This window comes from Trichoplusia ni, chromosome 11 (genome assembly GCF_003590095.1).
Source record: "Trichoplusia ni isolate ovarian cell line Hi5 chromosome 11, tn1, whole genome shotgun sequence".
NCBI lineage: Eukaryota > Metazoa > Arthropoda > Insecta > Lepidoptera > Noctuidae > Trichoplusia > Trichoplusia ni.
In genome coordinates, this window is record NC_039488.1 from 1,694,214 (window position 1) to 1,714,948 (window position 20,735).

Sequence of the window (20,735 nt, forward strand, 5' to 3'; positions counted from 1 at the left end):
TATTAATAAATAGAAGTAAGTTAATTCAATAAACTTTTTTAATTCAATATAAATTGATTATAGTAAATGTTTAGTCGTACTAATAAAGAACCAAAAAGACCTGATTCCAAAGCGCGATATAACTTAACGCAAAGAAAAAGTCAACATTCAAACGTCAAACACCGCAAGAAGCGAGCGGAAACGCAAACGAACTCGTCTTCAGAAACTCCGAAATAAATTCCAAAGAATCAAAAAGTTTTATTTAAAAACATAATAGTCGTTATTGATATTACACAAAGTTAGAATAATAAAATAATGTTGACGCTATAAGTAAGTGCCTAAAGAGTTATGTCAATTAAATAATAAGTGTCGTATTGTGTGAATCGGTAGGTAAATAACGACAAGTACATTGTGATGAAAAGTATTATAGGTTCAATAACAAGATGTATATTGTACTGTTAACATTGTCATTGTTGTGTGCAACGCACTTATTGCACGCCGAAGTCGGGGACACGGATCTCAATGAAATATCGGAGAAACAGAACGCTGTTAAAATAAATAAATGTTGTGAGCCAAACGAGATTGTTGTCGACGGAGTATGCAGATTAGCCGACGCATACAATCAGAGTGAGTATAACTTAAGATAATGCGTTAAATGGATGGTTAAAGACTGTTGACTTGACAGAATCTGTTAACTTGACTAAGATGTGTCCTTTATTTGGGTTTAACTTGGTTAATTAGATGCGACTTTGTCTTGTTTAAACTGCAATCTAAAACATGCGTATAATGCAACAAGTTAACTAATATCTCCAGTGATTACTAAAGCTTATACAGAAACAAACCAACTAATAAATGAAATAGCAGCAAAACCAACATTTTTTATACAGGAAATGCCTACAACCCAACTTGTCTATTATGCTAACAATTGAATACAAATATTTGCAATTTCTAACAAAAACTAGATCTTTTGTTACGATTCACAATAAAGTTTACAATGTAATGTAATGTTTTTTTTTATAGCAAACAAAGGCAAAGGCTACATGGTTTTAATGATTTTCTGTTTCCAGCTTTGTGGTCACCTCAATTTAAGACTGAGGATGGCAATGACGCCAAAGTGAAATACTTTAGCTATGTATACGGAGTACCTGACTGCGCTACTGTGCAACAAAGAGCTATATTTGATTTAAACAAGTCTGAAGATAAGTAAGTAATTATATTTATTGTGGGCATAAATATAAAATAGTGTTTATGCACTTTGAAGAAAAATGTTGAACTGTTCAGCTAGTATTTCTAAACTGCTACTTGTGCTGATAGCATTGGTTCTGAGCAAGCACCCTTCATTTTATAACTTAAATGGACAAATCCATTCTGTATCCAAAAAAAAACTTGATTTTTGAAAGATTGATAACTAATGTTGTTTCAAAACAAAAGACGGCAGAAAAGTATTTAAAAGCAGATCATGGCTTTCCTTGACCATTTACCAATAAATTAAAACTATATTTCCAGGCTTAATTTATTAACGGATGGTCGGCTACGTCACATAATAAATCACTTGCCAAGCTCAGATGTGAAAGAGGAACCAGTGATAAGTACATTTAGTTTACATGAGAGCATTGCAATACCGGAGGAGAAGGAACCTTCGTCTTACATACACAATCAGGCTAAATACTGTATGGATAAGGTGAGTTAATGTCTGACAGTCTACCACCATGCCTTTAAGTAATATTACGATGGTAATGGAAGTGTAACAGCACTATATTCGAAGTAGAGTGGTATGTCTCTAATCACCTGTAATAATACTTCTTTGAGATTGGGTTGTTAAGAATTATAAGAATAATCGTAATAGTGAGGTAGAATAGCCTGAAATAAGAATGTAGAATTTCTATCTAAGAAAATACGATTAAGGGTCTTTCTCTGCAATAGCTTTAATCTTACAACCTCAGATTGTAAAGATTGGTCAATAAACTGCAAGAACAATGGAGGAACATTAATTCTTACTCTATATACAAGTGTTGTAGTTAGCGATCTACCTGTTAAACACAACACTTTAGTACTATAATATATTGACTGATTAAATACAGTCCGTACTATGCACTATAAGAGTAAAAATATACTCTTTCTAAAGAGAAACTAAGACCAGGAGCCTACTTGCGGAAAAAGGTGCATCACCAGTCACCAGTAAAAAGAAACTAACTCCCATATTATAATCAAATGTCTGCCAGCAGGCCTAAAAGTGTTGAAAACTCTGTTATCAGTTGTGTTTGTAAGTAACTTCAACTTATCTGTACATACGAAGGAAGACTTGACCTCAAAGAAAAAAAATGTAAACATAAAAGCTTGTTCAATTTCATCTAAAATATTATTTACTACCAACAATTGAGCAAATAAGCTAGAAATAGAAACCTAACATAATCCTCTAAAAAAAAAAAGGATTTTATTAAGAGTTCTGGAAAAATTAAAGTTAAAATTTGACTCTGGGTTAGTTGATATCTTTCTTTTATATTTCTGATATACATAGTGACCTAGCATTGAGATAAACTTTAAACGAATTTATCTTTATATTATAAAACTTTCACATTCTGCTTTGACTCAACTTGGACGTGAGTCATTAGGTGACTCAAACTTAACAATGTGTAAAAAACTATTTGAATGTAACTTAGTGTTCTGCACATAAAGCAATCTGCATGAGTGACTGGTGCTTTTAGCAAGTAGTTGCACGTTCGATTCCTGTCTGAGGTTTAATTTATTTATTCATATGTAATTAAATATAATATATATATATAATATAATATTCATATAAAATATTTATATGAATAAAAACAGATGAATTTAAGTTCGTAACCCAAAAATTATATTATCCTTAATGAAATTATACTCTGCTGATAAGTAAATAGTGAAATAGCAAAGAGTGGTTATTTATCATTTTTCTAGTTGTACCCACGGTTCCTTCCGCAGTAACTCCACAATTCAGTATTACAGTACAGATTTTTTATCAAATATTTTTATCACTTCCAGATATTAGTTACACAAAAAGGCGCACAAACAAAGAACATAACCGGCTCATACGCATTAGTATGCGTGCCAGAAGTAAAAATAAACTGGAGAGACATGAACTTTCTTATGAGGAAAATTCTAAATCCTATATTTCATGCAATAGCGATGATATTGTTTTTATTGGTGGCCGTTATATACTTTGTGCTGCCCACCCTACGCGACTTAGCCGGGAATATAATTACAACGATAAATATGTGTTTAATTGTGAGCCAGGCTGCGGACCTAGTCAGGATATTTACTGAGTTCAGTAATCATGTAAGCTTTATGGTAACTGGTAAGTTATATTTCGTTACATATCTAAGCCTATATTGTTCCATGGCAGGGCTAGTGCCTCCCAGCGCTTTCCTATTGGAGAATGACCGAGTCTTTCACAGAACCCAGTCTTATTCTCCCGTTTATTGCCCAACGATTTAGTGTAAACTGTTACATTGTGTATGTTATTTGATAAATAAATAGTTCTCTCTCTCTCTCTCTCTGTCTCTCTCGATATCTGGCTATTTGTGCCAGTGTAGCCACCAGCCAGTACAGCCAGTTTGTTTGAGTGCGTCTTGATATGGCCGGCCTAAACGTATTTTTATTAAGACATTAGCGCGTTCAAACAAACAAACTCTTCAGCTTTATATATTAGTATAGATTAATTTATTATGTAAGAAAAGAAGTATTAATTTTTATGTGCTTTCAGATATAATTCTGTACATCAGTCTATTGGCAGCTTTCTTCTGGTTAAATAGTTTTGGATTTTATGTATGGAAAACTTTCAAGTAAGTATATTTTAAAATATTAAGTGCTTCATTCATTACGATATTAACACGAAACCTATTATTAGATTAGAAGAAGCCTGCTCAACCTTGAACTTATCTTACATATTTTTTTTAAGTAATACATTAATCTCATTAAACTAACAATTAGAATATCCCTTTTTGACAGTTTTCAGACAAATATTTAATTTATACCATACTTGACTCGATTGGTCTTTTGAATAACATATTTTCATCTCTAACTAGCTTTTCGCCCGCGGCTTCGCCCGATGTCGATTATATCGCGATTCCAAGAGAACTCTTCAAAAGTCCGGGATGAAAACTATCCTATATTCTTTCTCAAGGTCAACTCTATTTCTGCCAAATTTCATTAAAATCCGTTCAGTGGTTTAGACGTGAAAGCGTAACAGACAGACAGAGTTACTTTCGCCTTTTTAATATTAGTAGGGATTTTTTCGTCGAACATGGTTTATGAAGTAACAAGTTTTTGGCAAATGTATTTTTTTCTTTAATGTAAACTAAATCTGCTTTTAACCCCTCATAATATAATAAGCTTATATTTACGTTTTGTATTTAAATTATTAAAGATCTCGCAACGTCTTCCTACGCGTGACGGACGTCCGTAAATACTGTTATTACTCAAGCGTTGTGTGGATCAGTGTGTTTGTCATGGCCGCCATGGCTATCTGCGCTCACTTCCTCTTGGACACCGGCACCAACCCCAACAGGAAGACAAGGATACAGTTCTCATCATCAATCATCGTTGACGATGTGGAACAGGAAACCATTGGTAAGGGATTTAGTACTGTTTCTTTCAGAGTGATAGTACTTTTCAGTGCATTGGCATTATGTTTTAATTCTAGTAGGGGTCTAGATTCAAACTCTACAGTTTGAAAATATATTGTGATAGCTGACTTCTGTTACTAACCGTACCTACGCAATTCAAATAATAAACGATCGTGATTGGGTGACGTCATAAAACACTAAATAAATACTTAAATGAGAGACTGAATAGATGAAGAAACTAATGTCTGTTATTTATTTTCAGGACTACTCGGTATTGCAATATTCTTCACTCCAGTTGCGTTCACGATAATATTTAATGTTTTCTTCTATGTGACAACATTAAAAATCATAAAGAGAATAAACATTTACGGACGGATTCACCACAAACTCAAGGGCTGGTAAGAATCATTATAACGCAAAGTACTTTCACGATGTTTCATTATTAATATTAGATGATATTTAATGTTTTTTTTTTTTGTATTCCAGCTTTAATTTATTCCTTCAACTGTTCCTCATAATGACGACAGCCTGGCTATTCCTACTTTTATCATGGCTGAACATCGACGAGTTACTCTACGCACACATATTCGTTAATCTATTCCAGGCAATTTTAATATTCTATGTGTGTGTTTTACGACAGTCCCATGTAACGTTTCTGTTGCGCAAGAGTTGTTGTTATGCTGAACCAGTGCCGACGGGCGAGTGGGGCGACGAGATGACTCACATGAATGGGGGGAACTACTGACATATCATAGAATATTCAAATCTCATTTAAATATCAAGTAGAGCCGGTACACACGCTTCATTACGCACCTATGTAGTGTGAGGACAAAATTGTGCTATGCAAGTAGACGAAACAAGATACAAAATTAATTTATATTACACTTTATAGTTAGAAATAAGAATAACTATTGTTATTAAATATTATACTCAGTTTCACAGATGTTTGTCTGTCTGTGTACAAAGTTTGTGCCTTGTAAATGTGCCTCAAGTATAAAATAGGAACACCAATATAGTGTGTAAGATGATTCGTTCTAATTTCTTAAGCCTCTTAATCTATCAAGGTGGTTTTCCTCTGATTGAATTCTCATAATAATGATATAATTGAAACCGAGTGTCTTATAAAAGTGATTATCAGTATTTTACAATGTGCATTTGAGAGTAAAATACTTAAAAAACCTCAAGTTTTACGAATTATATTCCATGACATAAATGTATGAAGATATTAAGAATTCGAATATTATTATATTTCGCGTAACGTTCCTGCCCTAAATTAAGGAAATCTCATTAGAAATTAATTGCTCACAAAAGATACTTAAAATTATTTAAGAAATTAACACATACTAAATTAATGTAACGAAAAAAATTACTAACATTAACAAAACAACATATTATAATAATGTGAACCAGAGGTTTAGACTAATAAATTTAAAAAGATGTTTCTCTTTACGGGGCCTATTCTAATGCTCTAACTGTATATTTAGCAGAAGAACATTATTTCCGTCCTTTTTAATGTATGGCAGCGTTAGCGGTTAGTGATTTTACTGAAATATAAAATATATAATTATGTACTGCTCTCTTGCACAAATAAATATAAGAATAAGTGTCATATGTTTTGTATTGGACTGTTTTACTCTGTTTTCCTTTAATGTAGGTAACTTCTGAACTGTATACTGATAAAACGCATTTATTGTTCTTTTTTAATTATTTTGAAACTGTAATAAACACAGCTGAAGTATGTTCTAGTTTTATTGGTATCCTATTCATATATAAAATGCCTAGCAATATTTAAGTAGTGTTTCTAATCTGATATTACTCATTCGGCGTAAAATAATTAAAGTCTTTAAACCATTCAATGTTTATAACGTTTTAATTCACAGAAGTGAATGCCTACATTTGAAACGTAAATGCTATATTATGCATTGTTTTAGATTTATCCGTATTCAGCGACTATACAGGGTAAACAACCCTAAATACCGCTTGTAAATCGACCGTTAACTAAAGAACTAGAGACACCTACCACAAGTACAAAAAAACACGGTTGCACTCCGGGAGTGTCGGCAGAAGTGAAAACTTGAATATTGGTTAGGGAATAATTTTGCACAAATTGCTTTATCAGTATAAAAGTGCTCCCATTTATGTGGCAGGATACAATATTTATTTCGTGCGCTATCATACACACATGACAATTTATATTATTTCATTAAAGTTTATCTTTTGTTTTCGTCTTACGAATTTTCGATCAGCATCACGTGACCCTGACGCGAGTTTTGATGTTTTACCCATATAAAAAAGTGCTCAGCGCCGCTAAAAAGTTTTCACTTCAAAAAGCCGCATAACAATAACTATTTTATCACTAACCTGACAAAACAACTGTCCCTCGGGCCTCTGCGTCAGTGCTGCCATCTGGCTGCGCACGACCAGGTGACAGTCGTCCATCACTGTGTTGAAGAACCGGCGCGTTGGCAGCAGGGCCTCCAGGTCTATCATCAGCTCGAGGAACCGCTCACAGTATCTGTAATGAAGTCAGAATCGTAAGGGTATAGAACAAATTAGCACATTAATATGAATCACTTAGTTCAATATTGTAGGTTAATTTTAGGTAATTGATTTTTATTATTGATGCCTGCTCGTTTATATTTTATCCTAGTACCGTTAAATGTCTCCCATATTTTAAAATCACATGCCCCGTGCATGTGACCTGTGCAATGACACGAAATACTATGTCCATATTAACTTAGCTATTAAAAAGGTATTTTTGAATAGACGACTTCAGTAAGGACTTTGATCTTGTGTCGTACGGTTTCATAACATTCAAGTCACCAAAGCAAGACTAACTCAGACACATTGTATGAGATCTCACCTGACAGCATATGCATCCAGATCGCCCTCCTCGGGGATGCTCTCCAGGATCCTCATGAACTTGATCATGAGCCGCTGCAGGTAGCGCCGCTCCCAGCTCAGCTTCTCCAGCAGTTCAGGTTTATCCTTCTTCTGGATAGCACGCCAGTACTTGCGCCATTTTGGCACGGCTTTGAATTCTTGGTTTCGACGACCTTAAAATATCATGATATATCATATAAATTGTAAGAGGACATCAAAACAACTTATTTAAGCTCATACCAAGGGTATTGCGAAAACCATTGTAATTATATTTTCAGACCTTTTAAGCAGCAAAAACAATCCAGATAATATTTCAGTGGCAAAGAGGCTAAGTGGAGAGTAGAAGAAAAAGAAAAATTCTTGCGAAAATTATTTGCAGCTATCGTAAGTTATATTAGCTGTTAGATTTTGATAGAATTGAATCTTGAAATTAAGGAAGAATGCGGGCAAAAAGCACGAGCCTCTAGTAAAGAAATTAGTACCTACACTACAATTTATGTAAGATTAAAACCTTTTTGTTTAATGAGGTTCACAAGCTAGCAAGGTGGGGCCAGTATAAGCTCCTATTGTTAGTTTCATGTAACCTACCTTCCTGCAAACTGATCCACATGCTAAGAGAGACGAGCCGCTTGACCTGGTCGCGGCACAGCTGCACCTCCATGCTGCCGAAGCAGTGGTTGAGGAAGAGCAGCAGAGCGGTCTGCTCGCGCATGTTGCTGCTGGCGAGGTCGTCGGCGACGCTGGCTCTGAGGACCTGTTCGAAGAACGCCGGGAAATGGTCCGGTTTCTTCAGGAATGCCTGGAAATTTAAATGGATAATGAGAATATAAATAACATTTCTATGGTCGTGTCTAAAACTTTTCGGTTGGAAACCGTTTTATTAAACCTGCTAACACATTTATTTTGTTTAGCCAGTGATTTCGGAGTACCTACGTCCCGAGATATTAATGGCTAAGAAACGAGTGACACTGCATGAATAAGCGAATTGAAACCAAAAACGATTCTATCGCGAATAAGCCTACAGGACGCAAGGTGACTACAGAGCTGGCATAGTCATCACTTTAGAACGACAGCAGCCTTCCTACTTGACAATAGTTTCATTCTCACTTGTATACATTATTATAGCATTTCAGTTGACATACCTGCCACGCCGGCACCCTCTCTCTGAACTTCTCGTTGATCATGACTATGATGGACATCATGTGCGAGTGTGAGGCTTGCCCCGCCTCGTAGTGCGGCCACAGGTAGTTCTCCAGGTACTGTGAGAACTCCAGCATCATGATCCGACGTACTGAGAAACTGGGAACAAAAGAGTTGCTTTAGAAACTGAAAAGGGTTGTTTGTTTGAGTGTTAAAAGTTAACAACAACAGTTAATAACACCTCTTTTTTATTCTGAGGTTCAAAATTGTATTTTAGATATGTAGTATACTTCACTGAATTCTTGTAAGCAATTATAAAATTAATTAAAGAATCTTTTAAGACCAAAATAATATATGCTGAATCAAAATAAAATCAATATTAGAAAACTCAAACTTTAAGAAAGCCTAAACTTTTTACGAAAAGTCGTTTAGTTTCAAACTACTTGCACCAACCAAAGTTTAATAACAAAGAGTAAAGAAACCTAATTTAAAAAAAGAAATACTTTTACAATTTTTACTCAACAAATAAATAAAATAAAAAATATGTTGCATTTTTTTAAATAAGATCACAATAATATAAAATATGGAAACACTGCATTCTCAAAAATAACTGGTGAATTTCGAAAAAATAAATAGGTCACTGCACCCACTCTATTAGGCTGTTGACCTCAATTCTTCATTTGTTTAAATCAGTTAGGCTCAGGGCATTTTAAGTGCTTGTAATGGCGGTCTTGTGTAATGTATTATAAATATTTTTAATAACTTACTTGGATCCAAGTATTTCTGCTTGATAGATTGACTCCACAATTGAAGCATCATAAGGTAGGTGGCTATCCTTCGTTTGCGGAGACCAGTACTGATTTGCAAGCTGTGAACAATGCAACCATGTTGATTTCTTTAACAATTCAATGTGGATAGTTATATAGATTTGTTTTATAGCTTTTTCAGGTACTGGAATACCAGTAGGCTTATTGTTAATTAAAATTAAATTTGAACATGACTCTCTAGATGTTCTATGAATTTCGGATAAGTTTACAGAGTGTATGTTGTATTGGCAGTGTACATTTTATGATCATGCTGTTTAGATTACTACATTACTTCAGTAATTCATATGACTTTTATAGTAATAGTTATTAGGAGAAGCCTACATTCAGCAGTGGGCTAAGTAGCAAAGGCAGAATATGTATTGAGCGTAAAATTCTTGAGAAATTAAAAAAAAAAGAAAAAAAAACTAATATTGAAATAGATTGAGCTACATAAAGCGCTTAATGCTCAAGTCATTAAGATTTATATTATAGATTTAGGTCGTCCTTAGTTAGTTTTCATATAGGTATGCCATAGATTTACAAGTCTTTTGATGTTAATTCAGAATTCTTTTCATTTATATGTATTTTATTACAAGTAGGCTGTTTTTTAATGATAGACCTAACTATGCAAAGTATAACAATTTTGTAATTTTAACTCAGTATGGTCATTTGATGCTTTATTTTATTTGTGACTATGGTTGCAACTATACTTTCATCTATTTGGTACAGGAGATTTAGAAAATAAATGAAAGAGACAAGTTTTCGTCGTGTTAGGAGGCCTTCAAACGAGAGAATACCCAATATATTTATCATTGCTTAACATAACTATAACATAATAACATAACATAACCTATGATTGATTTTTATGCTCATTTCTTTGAAGAAAAGCCATATTTAAGTATTGTTTATATATAAAGCAGAAAAGTTAACGCAACTAGTGAATTGTGTGCGTTCATTGTTATTATTATTTATACAAAACTTGTATGAACAAGTTAAAACTATATGGTTAAGATTTCTTTTTGTAGTCTTTCACATTTTAGCTACTACAGTACAAGTTTGTTCAATTTGAATGAAAGGGATCTGCAGAAAATTCAATCAAATACCACAAATAGGTAATACCCGGCCTTCTGAAGCATTGAATTGTCCAATGTTATGAAATTTATAACCTCACTTACCTGAGTTATTCGATCAGAATTTATCTGAGATAGGGTCGGTAATGGAATTTTAGGTTTATCAGAAGTTGTAGCGGCTTCAACTTTCATATTGACCGCTGTGCAATTAACATTCACTTAAAAGAAATTATATTATTGTACACACTGGGACAATCAAAACACGGCAGTAAACAAAATCAACTGCCGAATGACGGAGCTCGAAGTTAGACAGCTGTCATAAGAAGTTGCAGATGTTTGAAATCTTGACTTTTAATCCCATATTAGAAATCAAAGATCAATATATTTTTGTCAAGTCAATTTTTAACTTTCTAATTGATATTAGTAGTACCTATTATTTAATCGAAGGTGGTCGATTGAACAAGAGTCACTTTTTACAAACTACATTTTCATTATTACATTTCGCATTGTTTCAGCCAAAACCATGATGTTTGATCCACCTGATTACCCATACAAAGAACTTTCAGAAACTTATGATCCAGATGATTTGCTGTTTGCGAATGATGCAGTAACTAATGAAACTCTGTCCAATGTCCATAAAAGCCCCTCAGATGTTACGACTATATTGAACACAGTCGATAACCAGTTGTCTTTTCATTCAAACGATTCTGGAAGATTCTTTAACGTTGAAAACACCAATTTCTTTCAAGAAAATAATACAAATATGCATCCAAATACTGAGCTGTACATAGTACAGTCAGATAATTTATTTAATTACGAACCAACTTTGCTTGATGAAAATACTGTCAATCAGTTTCTATTACCTCTCCAAGATTCTTCTGGAAAATCGAAGGTTAAACTTATTATTTACTTGTAGATAGATAACTATACAAAGAAGCTACACCATAGCTTAGATAACAAAAAAAACTGATGCAAGCATGGAACGGTGTTCAACAAGATTCAGAATTTAGAGGCCTACCTCATAAATATTATTGCAACTCCAGCAATCTCACACTTACTCTGTCATTTAAATACATTACCCAACTTCGTACTTCCAGACAAGTGAAAGCGCCGGCCCGGACTTACTCGCTCTGCATTCCTGTGTAATATGTCATGAGATATTTACTACGGAAGCGGATCTCTTGGACCATACCATATCGCTTCATACCTCCGATAACTCCTTAGATCAAGCGACGACTTTGCTACCAATCGAAAATGAAAAAGTTCCTCGGAATGTACAAGGTTTGTTAATTTAGGAAATCTTTATTTATAGCAAGCAAATTAGTGATAGATGTAAGGAGTGTAGATGTAGGTATTTGATGACTGAAGATCAGCGGACTCGTAGATTTGACAGTAGGTAGGTATTCAAATAACATTTGTGAGAAAGAGACGCGTATTCTGCTGTCTCGCTTCCACAGTTACAATGGTACCAGCCGGGCAGCCCCTGTTGTGCGCCAGAAAAAAAGAAATAGGAATTTAAGTTGTTCTAGAATGAACAGAAGATAATAATAATGATTTCTCATTTCAGAACCAACTCATAGTAATGAGAACTTTGAAACAGAGTGGCTGGTGTGCCGAATGTGTGAACGAGTACTATCAACCGCTTTGGAAGTTGAACCCACGGGTAATAATCTAATTATGTTTAGTTTTGCCTTGATTCAAAAACACATGCTTAGCACAACGACAGTAAGGCAGACGCAGGATTCGTTTTTACTGAACTGGCCCTCATGAGAGGGCCAAGTGGACGAAGAGTAGGGAGTCATTTGACCAGCAGTTGCACATTCCGAGCTAGTAACGAATTGATTACAAAAATTTACGTAAAGAATTAATAATAAGTATCATTTTATTAAAGGATGACTCTTGCTCTAACGTTATGTTACAAATATTGAAAACACGCACAACCCAGTCTTCGAACAAGCATTTATGGAGCACAAAAATGCTTGTCTTGTAATTTGGACAAAACCCACAGCAGCTCGACGCGTCGAAACGTGACTTGTGTCATTCGGCTATCCGGGCCGTGAATATCATTGTCTTCACCGTTTTTCTTTCCTTCTAGAACAATTATGCTGCATTGCCTCTGATGGTAAGGGCAGCGTCACCTCTCGCAAACTGTACACCATGTACGTGTGTGACTTCTGCAGCGGCCTGTTCGCAGATGGGGATGCGCTTGACAAGCACAGGCTGACTTGCTACATTGATGATCAAAATAATTACTATGAGGACCAAACGGTAGATTTTGTATTGATAGAAAGATAAAAAAAAAGTAGCTTATGATATAAATTGTACCACAAAAATCACAATGTGTTCTATTTTTTTATTTTACGTCATATTTTTACTCCTTAAAAGAAAATGCCTTATGATATACTCACTAATAAAGATTATTAGACACCAATGTATTTTTTTATGGAACGATTATTCGAAATAAGTATTCTAAAGTTAAGGAATCGCGACCGATTACGTTAGGAAACTTCTAAAAAACAAAAGAAATAATGCACAAATAAACATTAAAGTTAATGGCAACCTTATACAATTATACCTAGCCTAGTTTCACTTTTCCAGGACACTTGCAGCTTAGATACGAACGTAACTCGGGGCCCTGAAGTCTGTTACTCCTGTGACATCTGTGGTAAGCAGTACGCTTCCACAGAGGAGTTGAAGATCCACTCTCTAGAATGCCACAGGCCTCCGCCCCCGAGGACGACTCGACGCGCCTACACTAACAGCGGGAACAGTAAAATGTGGAACTGTGGATCTTGCAATCAACTTTTTGCTACTGCACGGTATTACAGGCTTCCTTCGCAGTTTTTTTAATTTCTGGACACTATTGTGTAGTTTTACGGCAATAGAATGTAACAAAACCAAGGAGATCGGATACCGAAATGAAACTTGTGCGTTGTCGTACAACTAGATGGCGTTACCAGTGCCCAAGATAAGTAACTGTCTTACAAAATATTCAATTGAGTTTTCTTCAGAATATAATAATACACACAATAATTGTGTCAGTAATTTATTATATACGTTAAAAAAGGTAAAATATAAAGGGGGTTAAATGAATATAATAACTGGTCATTTTAGACTTCTGGCATACATAACATAATAATCCGTTTAGCTATTTACGACATTAACATCGAACACTAAAAACCTATGTTAAAACATTATTTCTCAGAAACGAGAATCGAACCCGTTTCGGTGCGCTGCGAAACAATGAGCTATAGGGTAGTAAATCGATTTTAGCATACATACGCACTCACGTACACCAATACACACGAAAGCGTGAAATTAGTACAAAATCAGGCCAATAGATGTCACTGTCCTAAGCTTAGTTGCTAAACTATTTTTTCGTGTCCAATTGTTTTTAATTTATTTGATTTTCAGGGAACTTTACCGCCACAAAAGAGGCGAAGATCGACCCCCAGGTGCTCCACTGATGGCGTATGTTTGTGAAGAATGTGACAAAGTTCTAGGCAGCATGTGTGCCCTGCACACACATAAGAAGATGCATAAAGTTACGAAACCAGTACGTTATAAAGCTAACTTATTGGTTGCTTGTTTTAAGTACAAAAAACTCTCTTTAGAATTAGCTCTAAATATTATAAATACTTTAATATACTCAAAAAAATATACTTGATTGAAAGCGGATAGTTTTGCAAAAGTCAATCATGGCATAACATAATGAAAAATTTAAGTTATCCAAATTAAATATCCTGCATTCAAAAGTACTGACGCAGCCAACAAAATTGGTTTAGAATCAGAAGTTAAGAATAGATCAATAGTACACAATGATAGCCCACGCACTAGTAAAAGTCAACTGATTGAAATTTTCGAGTTACTCAGCTGTGCTGGGACTGAATGCCTGAGAATAATTAAACTTTTAAAGGAATGAAGAATGAAACAATATGTCTTTAATACGAATTTTGATGAAATAAAAGGATGTGGGATGTAATGAATATTGAGTCTTGCTTGGAAGTTGATCAACAGGAAACAGTAGAAAGAATGGAGCTAGAAAAGTCCCTTTGCCCGTCTGTTCTAGACGCTAGAGAATTATCTCATCATCATCATCATCAGCCCATATACGTCCACTGCTCCTCGGCTCATAGGCCGCCATCGAGTTCTAGCTTCGGCTGCAACTTATATTTCTAGATTAAATACATAAATCATAAATAAGTGTACTTTTATATTGCCTGCTAAGATCTGAGGGAGTGACTGAAGAAAATTTAAACCTGCTTTTAACATCTTCCAGCTTTATCAACATCAAGAATCGTTTGGTTTCTAATTCTTGCATAATTCCTCATTAAGCTTTGAATCTGTTTCCAGGGTTACCCCTGCCGGGTGTGTGGGCGTCGGTTCAACCAATCAGGTCACCTGGCCATCCACATGCGCATGCACACCGGGGAGAGACCCTACCCCTGTGACCTTTGCCCCAAGGCCTTCAAAGTCAAGGTACGTACGTTAAATCTATGTATAAGTGTCTCTATGTATGAACGTAGAGTCTCTGGACTTTTATACATTGAATTAAGTGCTTTTCATGAATTATTGATCTGACAAATTAGACTAAGGTGACACTTGAGTACGATAAATGAAGAAAAATCACGTTAAAGAATGTTGGTGTTCCAAAAAAAGAATTATTTTTTGTGAATGTAATTCTATCTGCACACTTTAATCGGACCATAAAGTTATTCCTTATCAATGAATAAACATTAACCATCTAAAATCATAAATTTGTGATTGTAGAATTTAAAGGCTCAAATAAAAGGAAAACTTTCCATAAAACCCACTTAAAAAGCTTTGATACCAAGCAAACTTGGTAGTAAAGTTACTCAGATATTGCAAAAACGCTCATTGCACGCGCTATTTACTATAGGATGGACGCAGATAGTTCCCAGTATTTTTTCCGTATGATAATGTATGTGGAATGGTGTCGGTGGCAGGTGGAGCGCGACGATCATCGTAGGACCCACACTGGCGAGAAACCCTTCGCGTGCACAGCCTGCCCCAAGACGTTTACTGCCGCTGCACGCTTGCGTGAACACGCACGCATTCACACAGACCAAAGGTTACCATACAATCCTTTTGTTTCACATTCAGACAAATCAAATTTCGTTCACAAAGATTTAAGTATCGAATTTGGGGGAGAAATTTGAATTTTGGAGTCACTACGGTCTCTGCCAGCGCCTTTAATGCAGCTGGCGAAAGGTGTTAAGTTCGTCATGATAACATAGATGGCGCTGTCTTACTCAAATGTTCGAAATGAAACTTTTATAAACGCTGCGCCAGTATTGGGGATTATATTTGCTTAATGTTAACGCCATACTATAAAAAGTACAAAAACGAAATTCGAGCGTAAATCCCGCTTTTTACATTAAAACACGCAACGTAATATTAAATATTTATCAACAGAAAGATTTCTCTATATTTTGAATTTCATACACCTCTATATAAAAATGAAACCTGTATTGATTAATGTACAGAATTCGGTAAAAAGTATTTCGCACTCATTCTGCTGACCAATATTAATTCTTTTGTGTTGATAACTACATCGGGCGTTCATTTGGCCGGGATAAATTTCGAACTCAACGTGAGTACATTCTGTAATCAGTCGGTATCAATAGTGAAATATACTGGCCGCTATTTCGGTAAACAAAATAATAGGTGCATTTCATATTTCATTCGGACATTACAAAAATATTTCGCGGTATTTATTTGGTTTACGGCTAAAATTTTGTACGAAATAATTGAAATGTTATATTAATATGTTGTGAGGTTTTCAATATTATGAAGCCACGTATTTCAGGTGTCTATTCACTATTAATTAAACCTGTCAAAAGTTTAACGAGTCAACGTCATTGTAACTCTAAAATCAATGAACTGATTCTGATAACATTAATTTTTGATACAAAAAAATAACTGAAAATTTAATCAAGACTGAACTTAGAAGCAAATAATGCAAATCTACAGACTGCAGGCATAACCGAGTGGTGTAGGTCACCATAACAAGTTCACTGAGCGTGACATGTCGTGGGTTCGATTCCCTCGTTGGACAAGCATTTATGTGATGAATGCAAATGCTTGTTCTGAGTCTTGAAGTGTATGAGCATGTGACTTAAATGTTTATAAAGCGACCCAAGGTTCTTTCCTTAGTGCGATAGACTTTTGTTTTGGAAGAATCATTTCATGTACAGTTAAACGTCGCTTTCAGACCATACCGCTGTGACATCTGCGGGGCCGCCTTCAGGAGACCTTACGCCCGCACCGTGCACACCCTCATCCACACCGGTGAGAAGCCGCACGAGTGTGATATCTGTGGAACTGCCTTCAGGTACCCTTCGATCTTCACTATACTCCTAAATGCTTATAAACCTCCCTACTGCCTAAGGATTTGCAGCGGCCTTGGAACGTAACCCCACAAGTAAGACTTAGGTACCGCTGTAGATATACCAATACTCTCTTGGAGTCCAGACTGAATTGTGATTAAAAATATTGGAAATGGAAGCTGTTCAAACCTTCCCTATTTAGAAGGCTGATATGCCTAATTATAATACCTTCTGTTTAATTCTATCCCATTTCAAGCGGCCAAAGCCAAATCCTTAACGATATCTAATGACTAACGTTTTTAACAGCAAGAACAATACTTAGAAATCGTTTGTTTGTCTGTTTCATTCATTTGACAATTAAAATACAGCGTCATTGCTAAAGACATTTTGCAGTGCGCCGTCTCATACCTGTATATTCCCTATCGGTTCATCACGCCGAGGCTTTTGCGGGGTAAGCAAAAAAGTCTCGGCCGCTCCCGCTTACCCATAGTCTCACACTTACCTACGTACCTTCAAATGATGCTTTATTCTGCGCTTTCTACCTGCGCTTCTTTCGACATCTGTTAAGATTTACAGATGTAAAATATGATAACAATTCGACTAGAGCTTTTGGTGATTTTCTGTTCAGTTATTTTTAGGCAGTTTTTTTATTAGCTATAGTTTTCAGGAAACAGTATCTAGGTAAAATGCCCACCAGATTTTGTTGTGGAGCTAGGCTCTTACAAAATATGGTGTAGGGAATTGACATATTTATTGAAATAATTTACGAAGAGAATGTTAAGTTTCCGTTTATAGGAGTTTAAATCCCCAACTATTGTTCATTTACCTACAATTATTTGTTTTAGCCAATTTATTGGATTCAATATGGCCCTTGTGTCCATATTGAATTAAAAACTAAACCAATTTACATCTTAATATTTTATTTATATACATAGTTTCATACCGAAAATATAGATATTCTGAAGTCCCAGCAGATAGGCACAAGCCGGAATAACGCAGTGATATGTAGCGCGTACAGTGCGGCTCATATCGTGAGTTCGTTTCGGGTTTTACCGAACGATAATATTTATGACTTTTAGCTGTTCATATTAACATGCTAACAAATACAATGATACTGTCCTTTTTACACTACATAAAACCTAATCTTATGTATCCTTACAGATCCTTTTAAAAGTTGTTCTAGATAGAAGAAGAGCACTTTTGTAGTCAGTAATTTTGTGAGAAACAGTTTTGCTATGATCAAAGCGCATGCGTCTCTGAATCTTCCGTACTTATAGGGTAAATGGGACCCTATTACTAAAACTCCGCAGTCTGTCCGTGTGTCCACAGACTGAACTCATGAATAGTTACAGTCATTTAAAATTTTCGATATTTTTTAGGGAGGTTTCTACCTAAAAAATATATAAAATTAGATTATATAAAAAAAATATAGGTCATAAAAGTGATGGGTTTCTATTTTTTTCTCTTTAGCCTATTCATAAGTAATGCTTCAATTAATTTCAATCGCACGCTTTCCAGAAAGTAGTTGACAAGAAAATTAAATAACCTTACATTATTGTATCGAATAGAGACGTACCTACATTTATTCATATATTTATTTAAAACTAAAGAGTCAGTTTTTTCACAAATATTGTCAGATGAAAGTTGTATCAGAGACTATCCTACCAATTGTTGTTAGTTTACTTTTACAATTTGCGTGCGAAGTTAATTATTTTATACGCATTTTAGAGGGATGGATATAATTGTTAGTTCTTGATAGCATAAGAAACAATATTTAGTATATAGATGTTTATTTTTAGTTTTAAACTTTGAATAATTTATTTACATGTAGGATTTTATTTATTGTAGAGTCGACATTTAATCACACAATGTTTGGTCTTTCGGTAATTATCAATCTATTTGAATAATAGGTAGTCTTCAGGATATCTTATTAATTGCTAACTAAGCCGTGGCAGATACTCAGAATAATTAACTTTTAAGAAATCTATTTAATCGGACTCTACCTATTTTCTACATACATACTTAACTTATACATAATTACACATACTTATTGTGCACATGACCAACTATTTTTAATAAAAAATACTTTTCAGGCGATCAGGAGACATGTGGAAACACAAAAGAACTCTTCACGGCGTCCAAGCAGTTACAATTGAAACAGACTTGAAGAAATGAGCCAAGAGAGAAACGTAACTCCCCAACTCCACCACTGGATGTCGCTACTTACATCAAAATGTTCTTGCTTCACCGTGCGCAGTGCCAACATTCATTTTCAAACAGTAAAATATAAAGAATGACATTGTTTTTTGTGTTGAGATCGGTTTGAAAATATTTACCTTTTTCGTCTAATCAGACGCATACACAGTGCAGTCGTTATTATTGAATATGTATTTAGATACTTAAGTCGAAACAGTTGGTTATATCTTTATCTGTCGCTTGCCAAATGACTATAAGGAAGTTCGACTTGTTGTATTAATGATAAGAGTATAAAAGTCTAGAAAATGTTTAATGATTCGCTCTGAGTTCGCACGGGAGAGAATTTTCATTCATCAAGCTGTTTAGATAGTACTTCAGTGTAACATAGTTACATAATTCACTTTAGTATGTATATAATAAATACACAAATAATCGCGATGTAGGTTGTTATCCAAAAAAGATACATTAATGTGATTTCAAACTACCAGAATAGCTGATAGTGTGTTAAGCGCTCTTCAAAATCGAGTTCCTAAAGTTTAACGCGGGAAAAATACTAATTTCATTTATGACTGAACCTGTTACTTCCTAATAATATATGTTACTGTTAAGTAATAATTAAAGTTTTTAACATTCAAATAATATAGAGTAAGGTATGAGAGACTTTACGCGGGAGCTTTAATTCAGTTTTACCGAGTATTTGTCTTCTCTGGGTCAATTTTTAGAAAGTATTTGACACCAAGGACGTTTCGTGGTCACTTATTGACCGTCTACACTATTTTTCCTATACCCTGCATTCCTATTTTACTTTGAAACTTTTGAAACAAAAAAAAATATCGCTATTATAATAATAAAATTTGCAATATTCTATTTAATTTTTCACGTTTTAGACAAGGCGATATACATCTATGGTACGTACTATCGTAATTCAATTAAATGTAGCTTCTTGTACCTAAAGATGTTTAGTCAATGTTGTATCAAAATCGATTCACCATTTTAGCAGATAACTAAATAATTTTGAAAAGGGATTTAGTCAATACCGTTCATCAATAACAATTATTAGCCTTTTTGCTGTAAATTGGATAATTATTTGCAATAATATACGTTTTAACTCGAATACGTAATACTAACTGAGTGCGTACTTGTACATACCAGCCAACGAAATAATTAAAAGCTTCGGTCTCATTTTGTTGGACGGCCAATGATTTTTGATTACGAATATGGTTTTACGGCAAACATAAATTCACAAAACTATTTCATATTTGTTTATGAAGCATTACGGGGTTTCTGTTTAATTGAATGGCGTTTCTACTGGTTTGTATTATAGGGTTAATTGTTATTTTATTTAACGTCTGAAATTTAGTAAAAATATTAGATATTTCTTTGCCATTTATGCAGATGATTTGAAGTTGAAATTTCAGCTGAATCTAGATTATCCATTTAAAATAAGAGATTGTGAAACAACATGACTGTGTTGTTACTTTTTTCTCACTCAAATAATAATTATAAGGCAAGTTTTCCGTTAAAAAGTATGTATATATGGGATAACTGATCCCATAAATACATACTTTTTTTAATAACTTTGTATGAATCTTATCTCAAACTAGCTGTTGCCCGCGACTTCGTCCCCGTGGGTAGAAGATATAAGTTATGATTTATACCTGCCCTGTTTTTTTCACATATTCCTTTGTATCTTCGCTCCTATTAGTCGCAGCG

General features: G+C 34.6%; 2 protein-coding genes and 1 pseudogene across 2 annotated transcripts; 2 read left to right on the top strand and 1 right to left on the bottom strand.

The window, feature by feature from the left end:
* LOC113499046 overlaps nt 1-10,805 on the bottom strand; it is a 52,114-nt pseudogene extending 41,309 nt beyond the window's left edge.
* On the top strand, nt 38-5,518 carry LOC113499043 (probable G-protein coupled receptor Mth-like 5). The gene is made up of 8 exons (XM_026879372.1): nt 38-606; nt 1,047-1,182; nt 1,486-1,660; nt 2,995-3,307; nt 3,716-3,794; nt 4,379-4,581; nt 4,840-4,975; nt 5,064-5,518. The coding sequence occupies exons 1-8, from the start codon at nt 423-425 to the stop codon at nt 5,320-5,322; spliced, it is 1,485 nt and encodes a 494-aa protein (XP_026735173.1). The 5' UTR covers nt 38-422; the 3' UTR covers nt 5,323-5,518.
* Nucleotides 9,354-19,136, top strand: LOC113499042 (zinc finger protein 2 homolog). The gene is made up of 11 exons (XM_026879371.1): nt 9,354-9,422; nt 10,992-11,368; nt 11,574-11,757; nt 12,044-12,139; nt 12,572-12,744; nt 13,075-13,295; nt 13,891-14,032; nt 14,830-14,955; nt 15,444-15,568; nt 16,712-16,831; nt 18,920-19,136. Exons 2-11 carry the CDS (start codon nt 11,000-11,002, stop codon nt 18,999-19,001), a joined length of 1,638 nt encoding a protein of 545 aa, XP_026735172.1. The 5' UTR covers nt 9,354-9,422; nt 10,992-10,999; the 3' UTR covers nt 19,002-19,136.
* Nucleotides 19,137-20,735: the final 1,599 nt, after the last annotated feature.

Excerpts from the sequence above, each read along its gene's own strand:
- LOC113499043 (XM_026879372.1), top strand. The coding sequence starts at position 423 with ATGTATATTGTACTGTTAACATTGTCATTGTTGTGTGCAACGCACTTA. Across the intron at positions 3,795-4,378 it reads TATGTATGGAAAACTTTCAA|ATCTCGCAACGTCTTCCTAC; the intron begins GTAAGTATATTT and ends AAATTATTAAAG. Across the intron at positions 4,976-5,063 it reads CACCACAAACTCAAGGGCTG|CTTTAATTTATTCCTTCAAC; the intron begins GTAAGAATCATT and ends TTTGTATTCCAG.
- LOC113499042 (XM_026879371.1), top strand. The coding sequence starts at position 11,000 with ATGATGTTTGATCCACCTGATTACCCATACAAAGAACTTTCAGAAACT. Across the intron at positions 14,956-15,443 it reads CCAAGGCCTTCAAAGTCAAG|GTGGAGCGCGACGATCATCG; the intron begins GTACGTACGTTA and ends TGTCGGTGGCAG. Across the intron at positions 16,832-18,919 it reads ATCTGTGGAACTGCCTTCAG|GCGATCAGGAGACATGTGGA; the intron begins GTACCCTTCGAT and ends AATACTTTTCAG.